At 35.3% G+C, this 23,211-nt stretch overlaps 1 protein-coding gene across 9 annotated transcripts in view; it reads left to right on the forward strand.

Annotated features, from left to right (window-relative positions):
* Nucleotides 1-23,211, forward strand: part of LOC110449338 (dystonin-like) — a 146,460-nt gene that overhangs the window by 80,768 nt on the left and 42,481 nt on the right. For 7 of the 9 annotated variants that reach the window (XM_021496130.1, XM_021496120.1, XM_021496127.1 and 4 more), the window contains 13 exons: nt 11,525-12,291; nt 12,534-12,894; nt 13,447-13,566; nt 14,831-15,157; nt 15,634-15,963; nt 16,433-16,532; nt 16,810-17,042; nt 17,500-17,724; nt 18,371-18,472; nt 19,305-19,334; nt 21,250-21,417; nt 21,736-21,891; nt 22,740-22,934. In XM_021496130.1, the coding sequence (XP_021351805.1) occupies nt 11,525-12,291; nt 12,534-12,894; nt 13,447-13,566; nt 14,831-15,157; nt 15,634-15,963; nt 16,433-16,532; nt 16,810-17,042; nt 17,500-17,724; nt 18,371-18,472; nt 19,305-19,334; nt 21,250-21,417; nt 21,736-21,891; nt 22,740-22,934 (3,114 nt within the window). Of the gene's footprint in view, nt 1-11,524; nt 12,292-12,533; nt 12,895-13,446; nt 13,567-14,830; nt 15,158-15,633; nt 15,964-16,432; nt 16,533-16,809; nt 17,043-17,499; nt 17,725-18,370; nt 18,473-19,304; nt 19,335-19,605; nt 19,612-21,249; nt 21,418-21,735; nt 21,892-22,739; nt 22,935-23,211 lie in introns of all 9 variants that reach the window. The other 2 variants (XM_021496125.1, XM_021496126.1) reach the window with 2 other exon arrangements.

Raw genomic sequence — 23,211 nt, forward strand, 5'->3', positions numbered from 1 at the left:
CTACTCATTTCACTTAAATACAGGGTTTGTATTACCAGCATACAGGGTATATTACAGTGTTGTTAACCCTCCCACAATACTTCTTTCTATATTACCCTATGAATACACCACCAAGGCGTTATACATGAATCCTTGACAAGCATATTTTGCAGCTAGCATATCTTTAAAGATATCAACTTTCGTCATTGAAATCACATGCATGTGCGTATGCATTTAACAAAAGGAAATACAGGAACTCATTTTCTTTGATAAAAGTTAAGAAATTTAGAGAAAAATCAATTTTAAAATTATAGTAAACAATGATCAAGTTTGCGATGCTTAGAGTGGTGACCGAGCCATATATCTATACCTTTATTTTTATACCTGGTATAGTCCTGCTTTATACACACAAACAATATTCGCTGAACCAACACGTGATCGTAAAATACAGCATTGTTAGCATACCAATATGGAAACATGTATTTATACAACAACAACAACAACATGCAAACAACAAAAGCCTAACATATCTATAATTATAGAATTAATCAATATTGGTTAAAAAATGTTTTATGGAATTTGTCTCAATTCATGTAAATTATAATTAAGGATTTTCCATGACATGTGAACTAACAGTGTTGGGTGTTGTTTACCTATTCAGTGCTAGGTCAGTCTTACAAAATGTGTTGGAGCCGTTCCCTGCACTGATATACGTGCGGTATAAATAGGTTCTTAATCCATTGATTGGACTGTCCTGTAAGGGTGTGGAGGATATTTTCTCTACCTGCTGTGGGATCTTCCGGCAGACGCAGCCAAACTCATGGATATAAACAATCGAGAGTGACAATGTTGTGAATGATACCTTGTAACAGACAATTCGATTGGATGTTAACTTTAAAGAAAGGTCAGGTCACTTGAAAGATGGCGGCTTGTAAATCTGACTTTGAAAGTCTGGAGAATATATTTGCGGTAAGTTCTGTACGTGAGGTATGCATTTCGATGATGTCCATGGTATATACTTTCTATATTTGGACTACAGTTTACTTGCAATATTTGATTTTTATCTCACGCATTTATATTTACCTGTTAAACTGAAGCTGTAACTATAACGCGTTGAAAGGTTTAAATCAAGTCATTTGTACATAGCTATTTTTGTGCAAGCAAATAGGTAATTGACCGTTATAAGTTGCATGAAAAAAGACATGCACCTTTAAATTTTAATTCTCCTGAACCTCGGGGTCATTGAAGTAAACAGAAATAATTCATAATGACAGTGCATGTCCCTATCCTGAACACGTTTATCCTAATCTACAGAGTATACTGTTTAGAATATGTTGGGACATACATTTATATCAAACAGTGTTGTATATGATGTTTTAAACGATGAATATATTAAACAATCTGATTGGTTGGATTCATACCAAGGACATGTTTGTGATATAGTACACTAGGAATCGCTACAGATCGGAGAGCTGCCAGTACTTTGTCGGTAAACGTGTTGCGTCATTAACGTAACTGTGGTAAACCTGACTGGCCTTTAGGACGGGGACACATCTATATTGTTGGATATTACAATTCAATCTACATAACCTATAGATGCCACAGCCGGAATGTTATCGGTATAATACAATATCTTTCTACATGTGACTAAACAAAGTTCTACGAAATATTCAAATGTTTGTGTATTGCAATTGCAATGAGCAACATGCTTGAGACAGGACAAACCGGAATCAAATTGGCTTATGAATGCCTGGCAAAGGAAATTTACATCTATTGTAAACAACATGTGAATTATATCGCATACATTAGATGTATACTGTTCAATAGGTATAGCAAGTCAACAAAGGAAACATACTATTAGAAACGGACACGGATCATTACACCTGTTGGCAGCATTCATTATGACCCTACTTACATTGGCTTCATTGTTATGGACAGGGGTCAGTTTTTTTCTGGACAACACTTGGCTGTTCTGGACAATACTTAACTGTTCTGGATCTATAATTATCTACCCAGAGTGGTATCGTTTACTACATAACTTGTATTGTACTCCGGACCCTATTATTTCCGTACCCGTTTTCACCTACTCCCAAGTATCGAGTATCACAGACCTAGCTCACTGTTATGGCGGCCGGGAGCACAATGCGCTCCGTTATAATGTGGAATTCAGTCGTATTACATCATAACGCCTCGATGAAAACGGCGTCTTTTTATCAACGTGAAATCAACTATGTCCTCAGTCAATAATTGCGGTTTTACAGCACTTTGAACATCTATGGATCTTGGGATATCTCTATGAAGAGTTATTATGTGATATATATGTTTTTGTGCATTAAATTATTATCCACTCCATTACAATACATTTGCTGAATTAACTAGAACAACAACATTGAAGTTTGTTAAAAAGAAAATTAGTAAAACTAAAGGGCGTTTCCGTCATAGTATGCTGGATGAGATTGACGTTAACAGCTACATTGATTCCAATTACACTTTTTTTTAATCATCACCTATATACGGACCTATAAAATGGAAAGTGTAAGCATGTTTTCCCTGCATTACATAACAAGGTAAAGTGTATGAGGGACGTTATTGACCTAGATATACTTTTAGGGTGGGAGAATCCGTTGGAGTTGACGAAAGTATAAACATGAACATAAATGATCGATTGTATAAACTGTGTTTGGTTTAGTTGTTTACACAGTTTGTTTATGCAGCTTGAAACTTTACGCTCTGATTGGTCACAGCTGTATAAAATACTATCCGATAGTTTCGTTAAGTTCCAATGTACCTGTTAGATAATCAACAGAGCGTTGAAATGTATACTGTCACATTTAAGTAGGCACTTGTGGGTACTACAAAGCTCAAATATTAATTTGCTATGTTTTTTCTTAAATGCATTTATTTTGAAACAATATGTCAAGATACTGACGATACTGACCTAGACAAGTTCCAGAATTTATATTAACCTATACTATTGAGATATTCTAGAGAATACAAAATATATCAGGATATCTCAGAAAGTGATATGGTAGGACAATGTGTGTTTAAGCATATTACAATCGCCAAGTGTATTAGTGGATAGAGTCCAACAGAGACGTTGATTACCTTTGTTTGGAGAACTGGTGTTCCTAATCTAGTTTACTTACTCCCCGTAATCCGTGTGTACACAACTAACAAGATTATGGCGTTACCACATACAAGGTAGGCTTATGGTACGCGGTGCCTTAACTTAACGTTGTCTTGTAACGTAGTTTGGAATGAGTCACTAGATTTAAATGTTTCAACTTATTTGCGAATATTATCTTACTTCTGTATGTAAGGTCCAGCCCTTTGGCGGGATCTTTACGAATCCCAGATAATACGATATATATATATTTATTTTCTAATATTTATTTAATCTTTTTCTAAAGTGATACTTTTGTTACGCTTATTTTTCTAATTATTCATTTTGAAAAAAACATATATCTTATTGATAATCGTTTCCAAAATGTGTTTGTACTTTTGGAATCGTTTTTATTTAAGTTACTGAGAACTAATTGCACCTATCTGAATGACACCTGTTTTAGGTTTCACTCTGTGAGCCTATGAGTTGTGATCTCCTTTCACCTGATTTTACTACCTTTGCAATTCGGTATAGGTTGAAGATCAGATGCATTCAGTTCAAGATAACGGAAAATTGAAATGTTGTCTCTCTATACAGCTTTGCCAGTTCTTGAATGAGCAATTCGGAGCTGTCAGAGCGTATTTCTATATTTTCTTGAGCTTATCTCTGTAAACATTGATCATTTATAATTATCGATTACCTCGTTTGTCTTCCTATCCGACAGTGGTAGCTATCAGGTCACGAAACGACGTAACCCCTCGTCTAATCAAGACACCGTCTACTTTCTCTTTACACGTACTTCGTATTATCATATCAGTAACACGAGTCCTTCAACATCAATCAATGGAGGATTAATCTGAAGTTCTTTGGCCTCTGTGTCGTGTGAAAGAAATACTTGCATAGTCAGGCTGTACGTTAATCGTAAACACGATGACTTGCATAGTTTTGGGATCAATGAAATATATCAAAACCATGTCTTTGGATTAAACGTACAAGGGGTTCATCTCTCCTATTGACACGAAGGCAGTCAGTTGAATTTTATAGTAGTTAATTTACAATATATTTGTAATGAACCGATATAAACTCTCAGTTAATAATGTGACAATATAGTGGACAAAACAAACCAATGACAAGATGAGACGGATATCTGAAAATATCAAGTGTTCATGATGTCATGCAGTAGGTGAATTTGCATGTTTAATACCAACATGTAAACGCACTACTAAGGCAACTACAGTACGTAAAATAGTGGCATATTTGCACGAGATGAGGATATGATTTCATATGATCATTTGATGCAGATACTATAGATATGATGTTACCGTTCATCACCATTATTCTCGCAAGAGTCTTTTTATGTTAACGGGCTTTTTGCATTAAGGCATCAAGTGTGTTTAGACCCAACAGATCTACCGATGCGATGTTTTCATACATATGTGACCATATCTTCAACTTTCTGTGAATGAGCAATACGAACCTGTCTGATGCAATGGAAAGACTAGGCGTGGTGGATTAAAGTACTTAAATATGGACTGAAGTAAAATGATCACACGTGATATAATAATTGCAACTGGCGGGATACATACAAGAGGGATTAAGTTATTAAGGATTAAACTGGCGTATAGTAGGTAAATGTATGGAGAACAGAGAGAGTGACTGACAAATTGGACAATTATGTGTAACAGCGTATGAACATTTCTTCACGGTCCCTTAGGCAGTGAAATTAAATAAATCTCGCACAGATTGGAAGGAAACACATTCAGGGAAGAGGAAATTGTACAAAAACACTCCAATCAGGTGATGCATCAAAACGTTTTGCACGAGTTCAGCCCTGATTTACCTGTCTGATATCATATTCGTTCACGTTCAGATAGTAGACTATCTAATGTAAACTGACGAGGAATTCGACAATATGTGTTGGGATATTATGATCATGTTATTTATAAACTAAACACCAAGAGGTATCAAGTGATGGACATTTGAGTTGTAAATGTGTTATTTATATATCAACTTATGTTAAAGAATAGCAAACAACTTATACTTTTTACGGGATAGGAACTTAACTTAGGAGGTACGTTTGTTGCTGTGTTAACGATGTACCAGTCGGAAGCCTACAGGAATGTTGTTGATGTTTGTAGCAATATTGAAAGGCACGTCTTGTAGACCAAGTGATTTCTCTTCGTCACTATGATGGAATGAAGATGTTGCGTCTGTATTATGTTCCAACACGTGTAGACGCTGTACTAGGTTGGACAAATCTGTGTAAACTCACCCATTATATGTGAACGAGGCTATCATGGAGTGCAAAGTGATCCAGGCGTTTGTTTGGTTGTGTCTGCAACAGTTCATTTATAGAAACTTTAATTTCTAGAATGTTACCACCTTCGATTCCCACTACGTTTTGGTCGCCTGACTATCATTCGGTACAACCCTGGATGTAATTGATTGGCTTTTTTAATCAGCTGTACATATGAAACTGCACCGTAGATTGGCTGCTTAAGTTCCTTTCGGTGAATCTCTGGATGTCTCATAACTTGCCTACTCTGGTGACTTGCTATGGCAGGAACTTACTCTGAGCGGATTATTCCGGATGATTTCGTTGACCTTGACAGTGATATAAGTGTGAAACAACACGATATTTGGGCCTCTGATGCCGAACACGTAGACTTCTGCACTCATTCACACCAAGATGCATTTATCTGGAATAACAACGTAAGTAAATGCTATAAAAACTTGAAAGGCATGTCATATTTCACTTGTATATATTTGGGCAAAGACTATATTTTGTCCCAGGGGACTAATGTTGGACCATTTGCATAATGTCGGAATTTCGTCAGTGTCCTCTGCTAAGAAGACAAAAAAACAAAACCAAAAGGGAAATAATTCTGCTGCATCAGTTGCACAGGTAATACATCATTTTCCTATTCGATCTCTTTCGAAAAACTTAGGAGCTTTCTTGTCCCTTAATACATATCTTTGTAACGGGTGTCTATTGTCTAACACACTGTATGGTATATGTAGTGATGGGCTGCTAGGTGTATTTTATTTCATACATTATAATAACATCCTACACATCCATTCAACAGATTATCACTAAGTGACCACGATCGTTTCTGTCGTTCAGTCTCAATGTAATTCATCAAGGTAATGTAGCCTATTTAGGGGATTCGTGTCTCGAAATATCCATTACATTCATTTTTAAACACATATTTAATCGTTGTCATATGCTTTTTCATATTAACTTACCTTCTGCATACACTGTACATTCAGGTTAAAATCGCCGAATAGGACAGGACAGTTCAGTGTCCCATTTGTAATTTACTGTTGAACAAAAGAAATTTTACTTGTAAATGAAACAGACAAACCAGATAAAAATGTATTGAAATATATATTGTATATTCATATTATTCACCAGGTTTAAGTTAATGTTTAAATCAAGGTATCATGTTTATCTATAATGAATACTTCCTTGACTAAACGCTTTGTATTACTATAAGGTCTGCTACATTGACCGTAATGAATAATGGTAATATAATGGATGTCAAAACGGATGTCAATTGTGATCAGCGCATGCGCCGTACAACATAGCTTTCGAATTGATATTTACAATCAAGCTTGCTGTTATCTGAGGGTTAACACTGTATGTAGATATTATACCCCTAGTTTGTCTACCCTTCTCTGCGATCGATTTCCGATCCTCATTCCTGAACACACAAGGGCATTAACTGATAAAGACCAGTTCTGTGAATTTTTACTCGATGTGTATTTTTGGACGTTAACACAAAGTGTATAGAATATTGCCTTGCTGTTCGATATACCTTGACGGCGAACGAGTCTCGGTTTTGTTGCCATATTTTATTGACAACCATTTACTGTGTATTGTCAGCTGTGTAGGCCAAGTGTACTTCATAACCTATACCGTGTAACATGGTTATACGACCTGCAATATGTGTTAATTGTTCTATAGATGGATTAAACTAAACCCGCTGGACATTATTACCTGGATTTAATCGATATATGTTAATATTAAAGTGGATAATCTCTCATCACTTTTTACGATATTGTCGCTATGGTGTCTGCAACCTGGGACGTTACACTCGGCTAGGTCGCGTTGAACCATTACATTCGCGTGGATTTCAAATGTGAACAGGGATTGACTTGTAATGGCAGATGTTGTTGTATTTGAGGACCGCAATGTCACAGTACTGTGTTACCTGTAAAGATGAGAATGTCTGTCTGGAGCACGGACGCTGGATGGGCGTGGACCTCTCAACAAGTCCGGTCACTCTCTGTACTCGAAAACACCTGGACGCCTTCGATAACATTCTTGATGTAAGACAAAGACTTCTGTGGATCCGTATGATAAGCTCGATCTTTATTATTATTTTATATTCTTGATGTTTGAGTTGTGTTTACGTCTATCTCTAAGTATGTCCCATTTGTTTGCTTACAGCACACAACAGTCTGCATTTTGAAATAATTCAAAGGCAGGTATTTGGTATAGTAGGAAATGTGTGGATGGTTTGATTCCAGATTTACCTACTTGTAGCAACGAAGATCGATGTTTGGGAAAAAAGCGATGTAACACTTTTGCTTGTCAAATATAGTCTGTGGTTTGTTTATTTGAAATGACAGGTTAAGTTCTTCATTTTGTACCAGATACTGATTGTTCGATTTTAAAGTGATTGTGGGGTTAACAATGCCATGTTTCAAGTTGTCTATGCTTGCTTCAGGTAGTGTACAAGTTTGTCATAATGACTGCTTCCATTTAAATGTGCGTAAACTATGCTGACGACGATTTCTATTATGCATTCCCTATAAAAAACATATCTGTTTTTCACAAGGTAATACACAAGTTAATCTTTTTGAAGATTTAAATACATCTTTTATGCCGAAAATCAGTACAATTTCAACGACTTTTTGTTAGTGATATGCATTTCCATTGCTGATATGTTATGTATAGATACTGAGCATAAACAACCATATCCACTACACTATACCAAGGTGATGTGGTTTCTGCCCTCCCCTGTCAATTAATATCCTAAAACCCCATAATTGGAAACCCCAGTTTGTTTCTTTAAAGTGTTTTGTTGACACTTCGGTAATTACTTCTTGGTGTTTTTCTATAAGTGTCCTCTAAACGTAAACAAAAAAATAATTTGAAATTCCACAACCTTTTTAAGTCACTTCGATTTTCTTAAAAGGTTTTTATTATGTATACACCTGTAAATTAATAAAATATCGTTATATTAAGCTGACGTTATCTCTATATTGTTACCTAAAAGCAAACATTTTACAAATTTTAATTAAGTGAAATATGCAAGCATTTTTTATCTGTATTATTATAGATATGTGTACTAGTGTATGGATACCCTTTGACGTCAAACAGTTACAAATCAGGGCAATATCACTCGCTGTAGTGGCTATGTAGGCATCGGCAATGAAGTAGACGAGTGTTCGTAAATGGGATTTTACTGTTATCGCTGACATCATCTGTAGAATTACGTTAATGTACATCTCCATGCTTTAGATATGTACACCACAGTGGCACGGTTATGAACATCACTATATAATGATAATAGGTAGAGAGTTACTTCACATTCTGTACTTCACCTTACAGGGGTTATATACGATAACATGTATTAGTTATTGTACCGTCAAGTACATGTTGTGTGACATCCTGCTGAAGTCATATACGGCACAATAATATGTGCCAATAATGAGCTTTTTTAATTGATTATGTTGATATATGGACATGGGAAAGCGATAATAACCGAGATGAAATCGAGGTCAAGTCAATTTTCAGGCTCATATAACACATATTCACCAAAAATAAAAGTCCATCATTTTTATAATAGATATAAAATTATTACGTTTATATCATTTATCAAGCCGGAGCATAGGCAAATCGTCACGAAAAAAGTGATGCATTTGGCAGAGAATATTGGAACGTTACAGTTGAAGTGACGTCACGAAGTGAAAATTGACATTATGTTTCTAAAAATAGTTATTTCGAATCAATATAAGAAATTTCTGACCTCGATGTTAATTTAATGTTCTTCATAATGCTATCGTAATGAAAATGACCAAGCTGCCAACATGTATACAACTATGCTGTAATATTGTAGATTGTATATATCACCATGTTAAATTGATGTAAATCATTAAGATGCACCACGATACACCACGTCGTGGTAATATTCGTCACTATGGTATTATAATGCTTTGTGAATAGACTTCCTATTTTGCATAGCTATCCGTGCAACTACCGATTAATTGTAAAATTATGCAAAAGCGTGATTTATATATTTTTCGTCAGTGTTTTTCATATTCCATAGCAATTTACGAAACAGAATATTTCTCATTTAAACAGTGACATATTCTAGATAGAGTCATTATTCTTCTTTTTCATGTCATGTGACTTGGTGACCGTCAATTTTTGCCGTGCATTTTTTACATGAAATGTAACGTTTCTCGATTTAAATAGGAGTTTTTGACATTTCTACTTATTTGGTACATTAAGAACGAAATACATGGTTGACTATCTGATCGCATGTAAGCAAACAGTGATTTTACTACATACATACAAACATGCAAAAACCATTAAACGTTTTTAACGATATCGACTAACCTGACTAATTAATACACCTCACATGATAAATGTTAATCATTGATCACTTTAAGTGTTTGTTACAGTTTCATACGTTTTTGCATTAAAATGGGTTTGTAATATAGACAAGAATTTTTAAGGGGAGGGGATATGGCATAAATGGTAACGTCATTCATTATTAAATGGGTTCAAAAAAAGATATCTTCATCGAGCTCAAACTGTCTCGCACTAGTAGAAAACATAGGATTTTACGTTTCTGACTACTTTATCATATGGCCAAGCTAATATAAGATCATCAGTATGCTTGTACACATCGTATGCCGTCTCCTTTGTGTCGCCTTGTACATCCTAGAGATGGTAATGGGCAATGTGATGCCAGAATAGTGTATTGTATCTTATTGTAAAGAATGCATATTGATCTGGATGTAGGTAACGGCCTATACAATATATATATGCATTATTCACTCATATTATACCTGTTCTAGACAGTTTTGTGAAAACTTGTTTGATTAACATTTGTGTATCTGTATTGTACTTTATTATCTGGGTGTTTTTTCTCATTATCATACATGCACATGTTAAATACACTTTAATGGATTAAACGGGAGTGTATCGATCTCGGTTTAAATTCTAGTGCTGTTCACAGTTTAACCATCGCATACATATACTTATATAACCATAGAAAAAATAGGATTTAACGACCGACTAAAACACTAGATGCTTTCACCCTTGACATGGCGCTTCGGTTTATAATAGAACCATATAGGTGCGATGTACAACATACATCGGGCAGTTATTTATACTTTTAGTTTACAGTCAGTAACATGGAGAGTAGAATGGAGAAGGGGTATTTCCCACCGACTTATTTTTATTGATATACTGTTCAGTTCTCGATACGTATACACGTTTGGTGTTGGAGTACATTTCAGTGCTGTATACACTGTTTACTCAGTCAATACTAACCTGTACATCAAAGCCTAAACGACTTGTACTTGAAAGTGTGTACTAGCGTGGAACTTCCCCTGTAGGCTGACACGATCTACATAACGACACCATAGTATTGTCACACACTCCCACTAATAGCCCCATGTGTCAGGACTTATTACGCCCGAGAGTAGGTGTCAACGGAGGCCATGCTGACGTCTTTTTAGGCGGTGTCCCTAAAACTGGAGACATTGCATTACTCTGAGAAGAGCTGTATACAGAGACAGTTTGATACCCAGTACTTCTCAATCCTTATTACGAGATCTATGGTGTACATAAATCGCATTATTGTTTCATTTATCTCAACGTGGAATTAAAACTTTAAATTCAAATGCATACAGAAACGAAAGTGTATGGATAATATATGTGCCACATAACATAGAACGAAAAGTGTCTGGACTAATAAAGTTCGTTATATACTCTAAAGACAGTGTCGGCCCTAACGGATAGAATTGATGTTTGAAATGATCTGTCCCATAATATTCAAATGTGAAATACAGTAGGCAGAATATATTGATGATTAAGCTAGTTCATCTTGACTAATACTAATATGAGCATGTTTGCTGTACTCATTCAGGAGTCATTGTTTTAATGGTGTATAGTAATGTCTCAACGTACACGTGACTTGCAGTACAATATAAGATAAAGCGGTTGTCTCCTATGAAAATCGTTATTGAAAAGCAGATGACCATTAATCAAATCATTTCATGGGATTCTGTAAATATGCTGTGCACCTTTTCTCTTTACTGACACCCACATGTGGAACGGAACACGAGGAGAGGTATCAAGTTATTGAAAAACCTCCATATCATAATTTCGATGTTAACGTTAAATTGTTCCCTTTTCAGGATTTCGAAAGGGAAGCTGAAACATACAGACAGAAAATCAATGTGCTACCACCAATCAGTGAGGAGGCTGACAATGACGTCATCGATGACGAAATCGAGGCTCTCGAAGCGAAGTACAAGGATATTTCCAGAGATTGCACCAAACAGCTAGATAAATTATCTGCAATAATGAAAATGAAGAAAACGTTTGATGATCTGAACGATAAACTAAATGGGATGTATCCTGGCATTGAGAATAAGTTACGTGGTGTAAATGAGGAGGAATTTGGAAGAGTTCCAGAAAGAGATACAAAAGACTTGTATACGTTAAAAGACCTTAAAGCCGAACTCATTGGCCAGGAACGTCGACTAAAAGACATCACCCAAATGGGTGATAAGTTGTGTAAAAGTTTGAATGATATGAACATGAAGAAAAAGTCGGACGAAGTGCAAAAGTCAGTGCAGGATCACAAACAGATTCATGAGGTGTTACAAAAGGAAATTGCTGGCAAGGAGGAGCAGCTGGATGCTGCAGTGTCTCAACAACAGAATGTTCTAAACCGCCTAGACGGCCTTTATGATTGGATGACAGAGTCCGAGAATATCCTCAATGAGAAAAAACAGATCAGTCTTGAAAAAGACCGCATGGCGCAGCAACTCAAAGAACAAAGACTTATGAATGCAGAAATTGAAAGCAATAAGGCATTATTAGAAAGACTTTCTGCTGAAGCAGGCGATATGTCAAATGGAGATGATGCTCAGAAGACAGTGTTTGATCTTTCGGAAAGGTAAGATATAGATAGTGTTATATGGTTGTTATTTCAAACTAGCTGTAATGTATAAAGGATCAGAGGAATCCTCTTTTCTTTGTTTTGATAGATTAGTTGAAAAACATTTTCAATTTCTACCGGTTGTATTTTCAATGTTATATGGCATGACCTGGAAGCTGTTGATTTTAGTTTAAATGTCAGAAATTAATAGTGCTTTATAACTATCTAATCATACACATATTTATCATGTTCTTCAACAGAATCATGGACGTAGATGAGAAGGCAGAACACTTTACACATGAACTTGAGGATGTTGTTGGCATGGTCAATGACCTCGAGGCTGACATTGGTCAGATGGACGGATGGTTGACTGATTCTGTTGCATCACTTAAATCCAGAAATAGGGGCACGAGTCAGAAAGCGACTAAAGCGCGCGTGGATGAACTGTATCAGGAAAAACGGGAAAGAGAAATTGACATGGAAAATCTGAGGGCAGCCGCTAAGCGAGTGATGGATGACGAACGGGTTTGTGACCAGTTTGCCCTCAAAGAGTGTCTTGGAGAGGTAGAGGGCAAGTGGCACGAACTCACCGAGCACCTCGTACAGCAAGTGTCGCTAGAGGTACATTATAACTGGGAACGACCATTGTATGAAATGCACATAAGATTACAATATGTATCAATGCAATTACAGGAAGACATGATATACAATGTGGATAAATGTGCCTACTCCGATTCTTTCGTTTGCAATTTTGTATTGAATGAAATGGCTTGCATTAATTTAATTTATAAAAGATTTCTAGTTGTGTTTCATTCTTTTCGTTGTAGCTGTGTTATCATTTGAATAGTAAGGTGTTTTTTAAACAGAGGTCTCATACTAGGATTACACATTTTAGAAACTTTGAAAAACTTTCTGCAATGGATAAGTTGCACTATATAAATTGTTATCCTGCCAAATTCCCTCGCAAAGTTCAACACATAAAACACATATGAAAGGCACATCTCTTTTATGCTAGGTATGATGAATTGAAATGATATAGACAGAGGAATCATGATGTGTTCCGGGATTGTTTTAGTGTCTTCTTCGTTATTCTCGGGTTTTTATGTTGACGATAGTTGATTTAGTCATTATGTGTTGACGAGAGAGTGTCATTGTTTTCTATTTACATTTAAGGCGTTGACAGAAATAGACGGCATGTTGAAATACCTAGACAAGGCTGAAAATGAAATCAACACAGCGGAACCGATCAGCATAGAACCAGACACGCTCACTGTGCAGTTGAAAGACCATCTCGTGAGTAGAATAATGCATGTATATATATTCTATATTGAACAGAAGGAAAATTAACCTGCAGTGAAAATGCGTTCAGTATTCTTTTCTTTTGTCGTGACAGCTTTGATGTTCATAATTGATATATTGTTCAGGTTGCGTGCTTGTGTTGCTGGTTGAAGTATGCATTTATGGATATTAAAAAGTGTTTTTTCAGAATGTATTCCAATAACCTAATCAATACACTATGTTTTAATGGACAGCAACTTCAACATTGATGTTAACATTTAATGAACACAATCATTGAAATATGAAATCGTGTATTTATTTTGTCATACGGACATGTGATTTATATATTTTTTACATTGTAAGCTGTCAATACAACAAGTATGAGTTGGTTGGTAAATTAATTTTACATGTAATTAATTTTCATCTAACTGAAAGAGGTATTTGTTAAGATGTTACACTTGACTTATTTTACATATGCTTTTGTTGGTCCAAATATTAGCGCGAGTAGGTCTTAATGTATGACCAGAGAACCCTGTGGAACCCCACGTGGTCGGGCAGGTGACCCAACATTTTGATTTGAACATATTATATTTGCAAAAAAATACAAAAGGGATTAGACACAAGTTATAAAACTTAAAGTTCGCCTTCTCCCTTAAAGCAATAATGATGAAATATGCATATGGCTGCACAGTAGAAAATATTGATGACTGTAAATTTAGATGATTCAAAGGAAACATGAATAAGATAAAATGTACAATATACAAATCTTATAGATTATTTTTGCATTGAATGTACCCTTACATGTCTTAGTATCCTGTATATAATATAAGCATACGCCGTAACATTACTATAAACAATCTATAGTTTTTATTTTCATATTGAAACATCTGTCAATGATGCATATCATATAGTCACTAAAACAATATAAAATTTAATAATTTAAAATTAGCTTTGAAATCAACCTACATGTTTCAACACCGTAGCAGCGTGATGACGCAGCAGACCGCATCAAACAATGGTCACATCCTTGAAGCTTTCTGTTAAATGCACCGCACCATAAAATCCAACATCTTTTCATGGGGATCGGGTATTCGAACCTTGGCCGTCTTCGTAAAAGAAGAGAGCGCTTTTCACTGGCCACTCGACCACTTTTTGATAAGGGCTGTTCACATTTAACATCTAACTATTACCCGCTAAACACCACAATATTTACATATTTTATTTAATATTACATAATAGTCCTACATCATATTATACTTAAATTTTGTTTTAATTTTAGTCCTTTAACGACGACTTGAATCAAAAACGTAATGCAGTGAAGGACATTATCAACAAATGCAATAGAATGCTTCGTGAAACGACAAACTCACAAACGGATGAAATAAAAACAAGGTTAGATAGTATTCGTACTCAGGCCGACATCGTGTGTCAGCTGAGTGCTGAAAGGCTGCATCAGTTGGAAGCGGCCCTACCATTGGCTACACACTTCAGCGAGAACCAAACAGAAATCCAAGGGTGGTTGGACGAAATGGAGGCTGATATCAAATCGCAGGGGACGCCGGGAGAAAACCTGGAACAAGTGCGAAAGCAACTGGATACTCTCAAGGTATATCGTATTAAAGATGTAGAATCACAGAGATGCTAATATGATAAGAATAATAATAAGATTTATGCTATAATTCCATACAATTAAATGTATCCTTATAGTATGCGACTTTTGTGTTCATTGCGTACTGGATGCATTGCAAAGCTTTTTTTATGAGGGGTTTAAAAATATGTTAGTGCTGTTTATCTGTATTACTCCCATGTCCCACCCCCACCCCCAAAATAAATATTTTCATTATTATCATTATTATTTGATATGCCATTTTGCAACAATCTTGTTCAGGGGATGGGAGAAGAGAGGGTTAATTCAATGCTAATTAACCCTAGCAATCAAAACCATTTCATGTATATCTAAATGTGTATATGTATATTTGTTTATACACTATTTCTGAGGAACCTAAACATAACGCACAGTTGCCAATTGTATCTACTCTATTGTACCTTGAAATCAGCTTCGTCTGTTCTTTATCCTAACAGAGTTCCCTACAGAAGGTGGATGACCACAAACCCTTCATTGATGATCTGAACGACACTGGCCTGGAGCTGATGGAGTTATGTGGGGACGATGATGCTGGGGAGATTCAGAATAAGCTAATCGGCTATAATGGACGTTATGAGAAGCTAAAGGGATTATCGAAAGAGAAGGAGCAGGAACTGACCAAGTCTCGTACTCTCATGACCCAGGATGTGTCTGACTCACTAGACAATCTCCTGGACGATTTGTCGAACCTCAACAGAAATATCAGTACCGCTAATCCTATACCCGCCAACCCAGACAAACTCAAAGATGAACTGAAGGAAAACCAGGTATGATAATCGTCAATTACAATTAGCCATAATATGTTAGTTACGATCAGATGAATGAAATATTTAAAAAAAAAAAAATATCATACAGAACTGAATTCATTATAGCATTATTAAGGGGTTATAATTGATGTTTGATAACATCCTAAACAAGAAAGGCCGAAGATGGCAGTGGTATGTTGTCAGTCTTTAGACATAAAACCGACATCATATGGTCATTTTATATATCATATTATATATACAAATGTATGTCATAAATGATATATTACACTCGATCAAGAACGGAGACAATTTCGTCACAAAGGCCTATGGTTCAGGTGTTATAAAAACATAAAATGTAACTACTTAAGTAGGTACATCGGATGATACCTCCTTTTTCAAATTGTGACCACATACCAAAAATACTATTCTATCATTAAAAAAATAAAAGCAGTTTAAATATGAATAATCGTTATCATACGTTTGTGAACAGGTGTTGATGACCGACCTTGAGCGCCTCAAACCTTCACTTGTCAGTGTGGAGGAGTCTGTCAAGAGGATGCTTGCACAGGGCATGGACGATCAAGCGGATGGTTAGTAAATTATTTTGCAGTCACACGATGTTTTTCGCGTACAACGTTATATTTCAAAATCGTTTTATCTTATACTATCAAAAGACACCTATTTTGAAAACTATCATAAATTGAACTGAAAGAATGATGAACGCGATGAGTGAAGAATTGAGTATGATATTAGTACAGCTGTTTCCAACGATGTGGTTTATTTTGTTCATTTATTGATGCTGTGGTATATTTTCTTCCTAAACTACATTTTTTAATAATGATAACAATATTCATTTTGGCATTGTAGGTGATGATCTCAAACAAAAGGTGACAGAGATAGCTACTCTGAACAACCAGATCAGGGATGGCTCTCTAAAACGAGATAGGGCACTTATGGAAGCCTCTCAAGTAGCGGACCGTTTCTTTGACGTGTGTGCGGATACAATGTCTAACCTACGAGACCTTAAGGATAACCTGTTGTCACAGGAGCCCCCTGGTATCGATCCAGCTACAGTGAAAGAACAACAAAAGGAATTAAAGGTTGGCATATATATTGTGAACGATATTCACAGTGTTCCTAGAGCAATGGATAGCGGTATACCACAGTGCAGGAGTAGAACAGTCAATATGTTTGGTACCACAATGATGTATTATAAATGTTACAGGTATAATAGATTTTAAGTATATGTACTCTTTTATATAGACCACAACAAATAAAATCGATCCCAGATTAATAATTTAGCAATCATATATAGAGTGCATAGGAAAGTTGAACAAGGGTCTATCTACTGTATTTCATGTGCATAGAATACAATTGATACAGGAATATATAGACTTACTAATAATGCGCTATATTAGTAATGAATATGAATGGATGCTACATGCATTACAGGAGGCCTTATCGGCATTCTTTACTTTGCCATTCCGAAGTTAACGTGATACTTTGACAACCAATTTATGTATTGCATTATCAATATATCGTTTCATCCCTGTGCAGGACCTCCGTAAGGAGTTAGGAAAGTCCCGACTGTCCCTTGAGGAGTGTCGAGAGTCCGGAGAAAAATTAAGCGGTCTTTGTGGGGATCCGGGACTCGTTGAGATCCGGAAACAGCTTGAGGACATACACAACATCGCTGACGATGTTCACGATATAGCGCGTGACCGTGAAGACGACCTTAAGAGCGCCCTCACTCACGCAGACAAATTCCAAAACCTTCTTGACGTGAGTTGTAGTTGTGGTTAGATTGCTGCACAAAAGTATTTTTTCAATGACATTTCAGAAAATAGAATGTAGTGGGGAAAAGGTATAACTTTGACACGATATCTGCACGATCTGTAGCCTTACAATAACATATGTCTGTTAGAAACTGAACATAAATCTGTTTCCAAATTACAATAGAGCAGAACATTGACGTTGTAATGTGTTGGCACATATATATAAACCATTAAACCATCAATATAATTTAAACCATGGAAAATACTATAATATCTTCAATGGTTTGATTTGATGAGTTAATAGTCGAGCCTCCTTAACCCAGTCACAATTGCCCTTGTTCTTCCACAAGAAGGAATAAACATCAAATTGATGGAGCCCCCGTACGACAAAAAAGAAGAAGACGTCCGTTTTGGGGACTGAGTTTACATGTTTAATTTGAAATTATCTTACCATTGTACTATTCAGTCAGGAACGCTGTGAGCAAACGTAACTGGGTTACATTGTAGCTCCACATTATTAGTGTTAAGAAGTTTTTTTTATAGTGAAGTTTAACAGGCTGTATAATCTTACCTTCAGGATTACTAACCACACTTGCCCTGTAGAATGGTCACAGTTGTCTCCCCTTGTAACAGCCCCTAACATTTTCTTACAGTCCGTTACGGCATGGCTTCCGATGTCAGAACATCAGCTTGACTCTCTGAAGCCTGTCTCATCTCAACCTGAGATTGTCAAACAACAGATCGATGAACTCAAGGTATGTCGGTCTTATTTTTATATATATTCTTTGGTTTTTTTTATACATTTTTTATAAAGTTTTAAACGTTTATCCAGTGTACAATTACATGTGAAGTAGTATCACCGTTCTATAAATATTTTCCTTTGTAAAGATGAAATCATATTTATGTCAAGTCATTTTGTTAACTTTTCCATGTATCCTATTTTACCTTTTCACCACACAAAAAAAAACACGCTTTTTTATAAAAGTATTGTGTATTCCGATGTCTCATTGTCTGTTAATGGATACATATCTATGCATTACTATTCTGAACAAAAATTAATAGAAGTCTGTCTTAAAAGTTGCCTGTTCATGTGTGTAACAATATACAACATGACATCTTATTTTTCTATTACTAATATAATGGAATGGAACAAATTCACGTAAACAAATAATTTGATTGGGGAATCATTTTATTTACCTTGATTGATTCGTAATTATGTGTGGCATGACAATCCAATACTAGCTATTGGCTAAGCTTTACGATACGAAGTACATGATGTACTAGTATAAAATTAGTTATTGATACACAGTTTATAATTCACGAAGTGCTGTTTCGAATGTGGAAAAATGAAAAATGTTCACTGTTGAATCTGTCATTTCGGGATTCCTATAGCTGTGAAAATTACCTGGTTTGAATTATTCGTTCCGTTGATGAATTCAAAATAATGCAAACATTTCGGAAATATTACTTCTGTGAATATAACGGTGTATAAGGATTCAATTGTTGTTTCCTCACAAGAACTGTTCCTTGAATACTCTTATAAATGCCTTAAATCAGTGTGATATATAGTTATTGGTGGAATTCCAGGTTTTTGCTGGCTTTTATGATACACATTGGGTTAGTATGTGTAGTTCGTTTTTTTCAGTTTTGTCACTTTTTCATTCTTCTTCTTTTCATTGACAAATATTGAATATGAGAAAGCATCAATGAATGGAACCGAATATTATATATACATATATGTAATAATCGTTTCCATTGGCCCATACGTTAGTTAAATAATAAAATATATGTTATTGTAACTGATAGAACGGTCACAAAATATCTATGCATGCTAGAATAGCCGTTTTAGATATGTCTTATTAATAAAGATTCAAAATTTTACTTATAGGAAATTGTAAGTATCAAAATGATTTTTGTAGAGTGGAAACTTTTAAAGGCTTTAATTAAATCAAAGCTTTGATATTCTTTCATAACCCTGTGAGGCGGTAGAAGTACTCCCTAACATTGCCTAATTTTGGTAGTAAAATGGGTCTTACAATTTTTACGAGCTTTTGTTTGATAGTGTTTCTCTATTCAGTCGCCATTATAATACTATTCAACTATCTGTTTGATTTTATGTGTGATTTCCTGTCATAACATATTTTTTTATCAATACTGTTTAAACGATGGATCTATTCGGCATTTTCTTTGGCTTATTATTCTTGTAACTTGTAAAACAGATAACAGTGTTGCTTTTTTTGCCGTGGCAGTCATGATACTTTTTCATTATTTCTAAGAGTTTTTGATATGTAATGTTTTCAATAATTTTAACATGTTTTGTACACGTTTGTTGTTGTGTTTAATGTCACAAATATTTGAGCTTACTAGCATACTCCGTCTTTGCGTATTGCAGAGGTATCTTCTCTTGAGAGCAGGTATTGCTTGTTACGTCATTGGTTTGTGTGAGAAAATTACGTCGCTTTCTCAAAAAATGATGACGTTCCTCTCCCAAACAAATGAGGTAACAATCAATACCTGCTCTCAAGAGAAGATAACTCTGCAATACGCAAAGACGGAATAAGTTGATGTTTGTCCTTATCATAAACCTACTTCGAATAATTGGCATGCCTTGTTCAATTAATTGCATTGTAATTAGTTCTTTCAGTTCCTAAACCTTAAACCGCCTTAGGTTATAGATCTGCACAGATAGAGTTAGTAGACTTTTGCATGACCCCTCCCTTTGAGAATTTGAACCTAAATGCATGATTCGAACTTATAGTATTTCGTTAAAGACCAGATATTACAAAAGTTATGCATATATCAGAAACATCGCTATAACGAGATTTCAAACCTCGTTATAACGAATTCAGAACCTTGATATAACGAATTCAAAACTTCTTTGTGTGAGACTCAAATCATCTCAGACTGAAATTTAAGACCTATTCTGCTAAAAGCATTGTCATTATTTGACATCGTCATTACTAAATACGTTTACATACACTAGTTTAAAGGTCTATATTTAAAGTTGTACTCCTTTGTTGGTCTCGTTAAACATTAGCAACTATGTTATTTTCATTATCAAAAAAAAACGGTTATAACAAGGTTCGACAAAATAATGTTAGCACAATCCGCCAGATAGCAGACCTATTTATTGTATGAACAGACAGGAAGCTGTAAGAAGAAAGTAGTGTTTTATAGTATTTAGCTCAGAAAAAAAAAATCGGATACAGTCAAATACGCATTTCGTCTCTATCTTATATTGAATAATAAAGGCTTTGCAGATTTTCTCATTATTTTCTGCTTATCTCTCTCTTTCGCAATGAAGCTTTAATTCTACCATAAAGCTCATGGAAGTTTGTAATTAATTTCTTCCTTTCTCCTGTTTATTATTACTACTGCAAAATAAGAAAAATTATATTATTATTTCCCAAGCTTCATCCAACTTATTTATATCAAACATATTTCGCTATACCATGGTTCTCTTTTAATTTGTAGAGTTGATTCTATTGATGTAAATGTATCGTTTAATGAATATCAATCTGCCTGCTCACAGAGTGCGAAATCCCAAATTCATCCGCATGTGGTTGACATGCAGCAGTTGAATCAAGAGTTATCTACCCTGAAGGACATGTCACCGATAGCAGCAGAGTCTCTACATAGACCAGTAGATGATGTAAATGGTCGATGGAACGCGGTTCTTAAAACGATATCGGATAGAGAGGTATAAACATTTATCGTCCGTCTTAAAAGACATTTGCAGAATATTACAGCATTTGAAAATGAAATTATCGATTAAAGAAAAAAAAATGCTTGAATTATTTTTACATGTATGTATGTCTATAAATGAGTTGTTGATAATAAAATTTCATTGAAAACACTACACAATTGAGTCCATATGAACATGTTAGTTTGCAATTGCCTTAACTTCACTGTGATATTTAATGTAATGATTATCTATTTTATTGATCTTCATGATCCGTTTAATTACATTTTATACTATAACAGCCTTTGGAATGTTGAGGAAAAATTCAAATTTCAGGCGAAGTTGAAAGCTATGCAGTTGAAGTTAGGAGAAATAGAGGAAGGCATGGATGAAGCTATCGACTGTCTCACGCATGTTCATGAAGACCTGGCTACCTTTGATGATGTTTCAGGCGATCCGAAATGTCTTGAGACACACATGAAAAAATTACAGGTAGATTGAATAAATTAAATGATAAAAACTGAATGGAGGATGTAAAATATAATTGGAAGATACATGTGTTCTTAATAATATAAACTGAAGTGGAAATGATGAAAAATAATTATAAGATTAGTGTGTATTCCTGAACTGCTTTCGGAGGCTCTGTAGTTTAGTGGTAGGACGCCGGGCACGTGACCCAAGGGTTGCGGGTTCGAGTCACGTCACGGCACTGTGTTGTATCGTTGAACAAGATACTTTTCTCCGCTTGTTCCAGTCTACTAGGCTGTAAATGAGTACGTTGTTGAGCAGTGCTTGAATTGTTGAATGCTAGCTGTGAGCGCCTAAATGGTAGCACCGGCTGTATGCTCCCCAGAGAGTTGAGAAAGCTATTGGCTGGTTGCAAAGGTCCAATTCCATGGATAATAATTTGTGAACCGCTTTGAGACGACTTACTAACTATGTTTTGATAAAGCGGTATATAAGAACCTCGTATTATTATTATCATTATTGCTGATTTCGTCATTGGCCATGTGGTTCAAATATCGTTTATTTCAATCAATATTTAACATTCTTATAAGTGCAAAAACTGTTATTTCATTTTTTTTTTTATTTTAATACATTTTATCTGAAAAAGTGGAAAAACACTTTAGATATCTTTTGGGTTTTTTCTTCTCAAACTACTCCTTCATAACGTTGGTGTCATAATAGCCATTCGTCTTATCTCCTTAGTTACTGTGAGGATGTAAAATAACAAGTGCATATATGTAACTTTATTCCAAAAATTGAATTATCTTTCTTTTTGACGTTTTACTTTAGGAAATACAATCATGTAATTTAAAATACTCCTGCTCTTAACACAGTTACAACTTAGTGACTTGAAAGCCCAGGAGACCAACTGCAAAAACCTAAGTAATGCTGTAACCAAGTTACTATCACAAGAATCAGAGGACAGCCCAGCATTAAAGGAGAAACGTGACGTCATGAATGACCTCATGAGAGCCGCGCAGGCAAACGGCAAAGACAAAGAAGCAAAGCTCCAAGAGCGTCTCAGACAAGTAAGCGTACAACTAGTGTACCAATTTTATAACGTTTCATTTGGAAATGTCGTTTTAGTTTAAATTAAAGATGTTGCTTTGAAAACGTGTTAGTCATGTTTAGAATTAAATAAACTTAGTGGAAGATATTGATAAGGATGCTTATGGACTTTATTAGTTTGTCTGGATTTTTATTTGGAATTAAATATATGTAATATATTTATATATATATATGTAGCTGCCAAACGATTTGTATGGCAGAACCTAGAATTGACATTTCTTACAATAATCTGATGCT

Source organism: Mizuhopecten yessoensis, unplaced genomic scaffold, assembly GCF_002113885.1.
Source record: "Mizuhopecten yessoensis strain PY_sf001 unplaced genomic scaffold, ASM211388v2 scaffold4583, whole genome shotgun sequence".
In the NCBI taxonomy this organism is placed as follows: domain Eukaryota; kingdom Metazoa; phylum Mollusca; class Bivalvia; order Pectinida; family Pectinidae; genus Mizuhopecten; species Mizuhopecten yessoensis.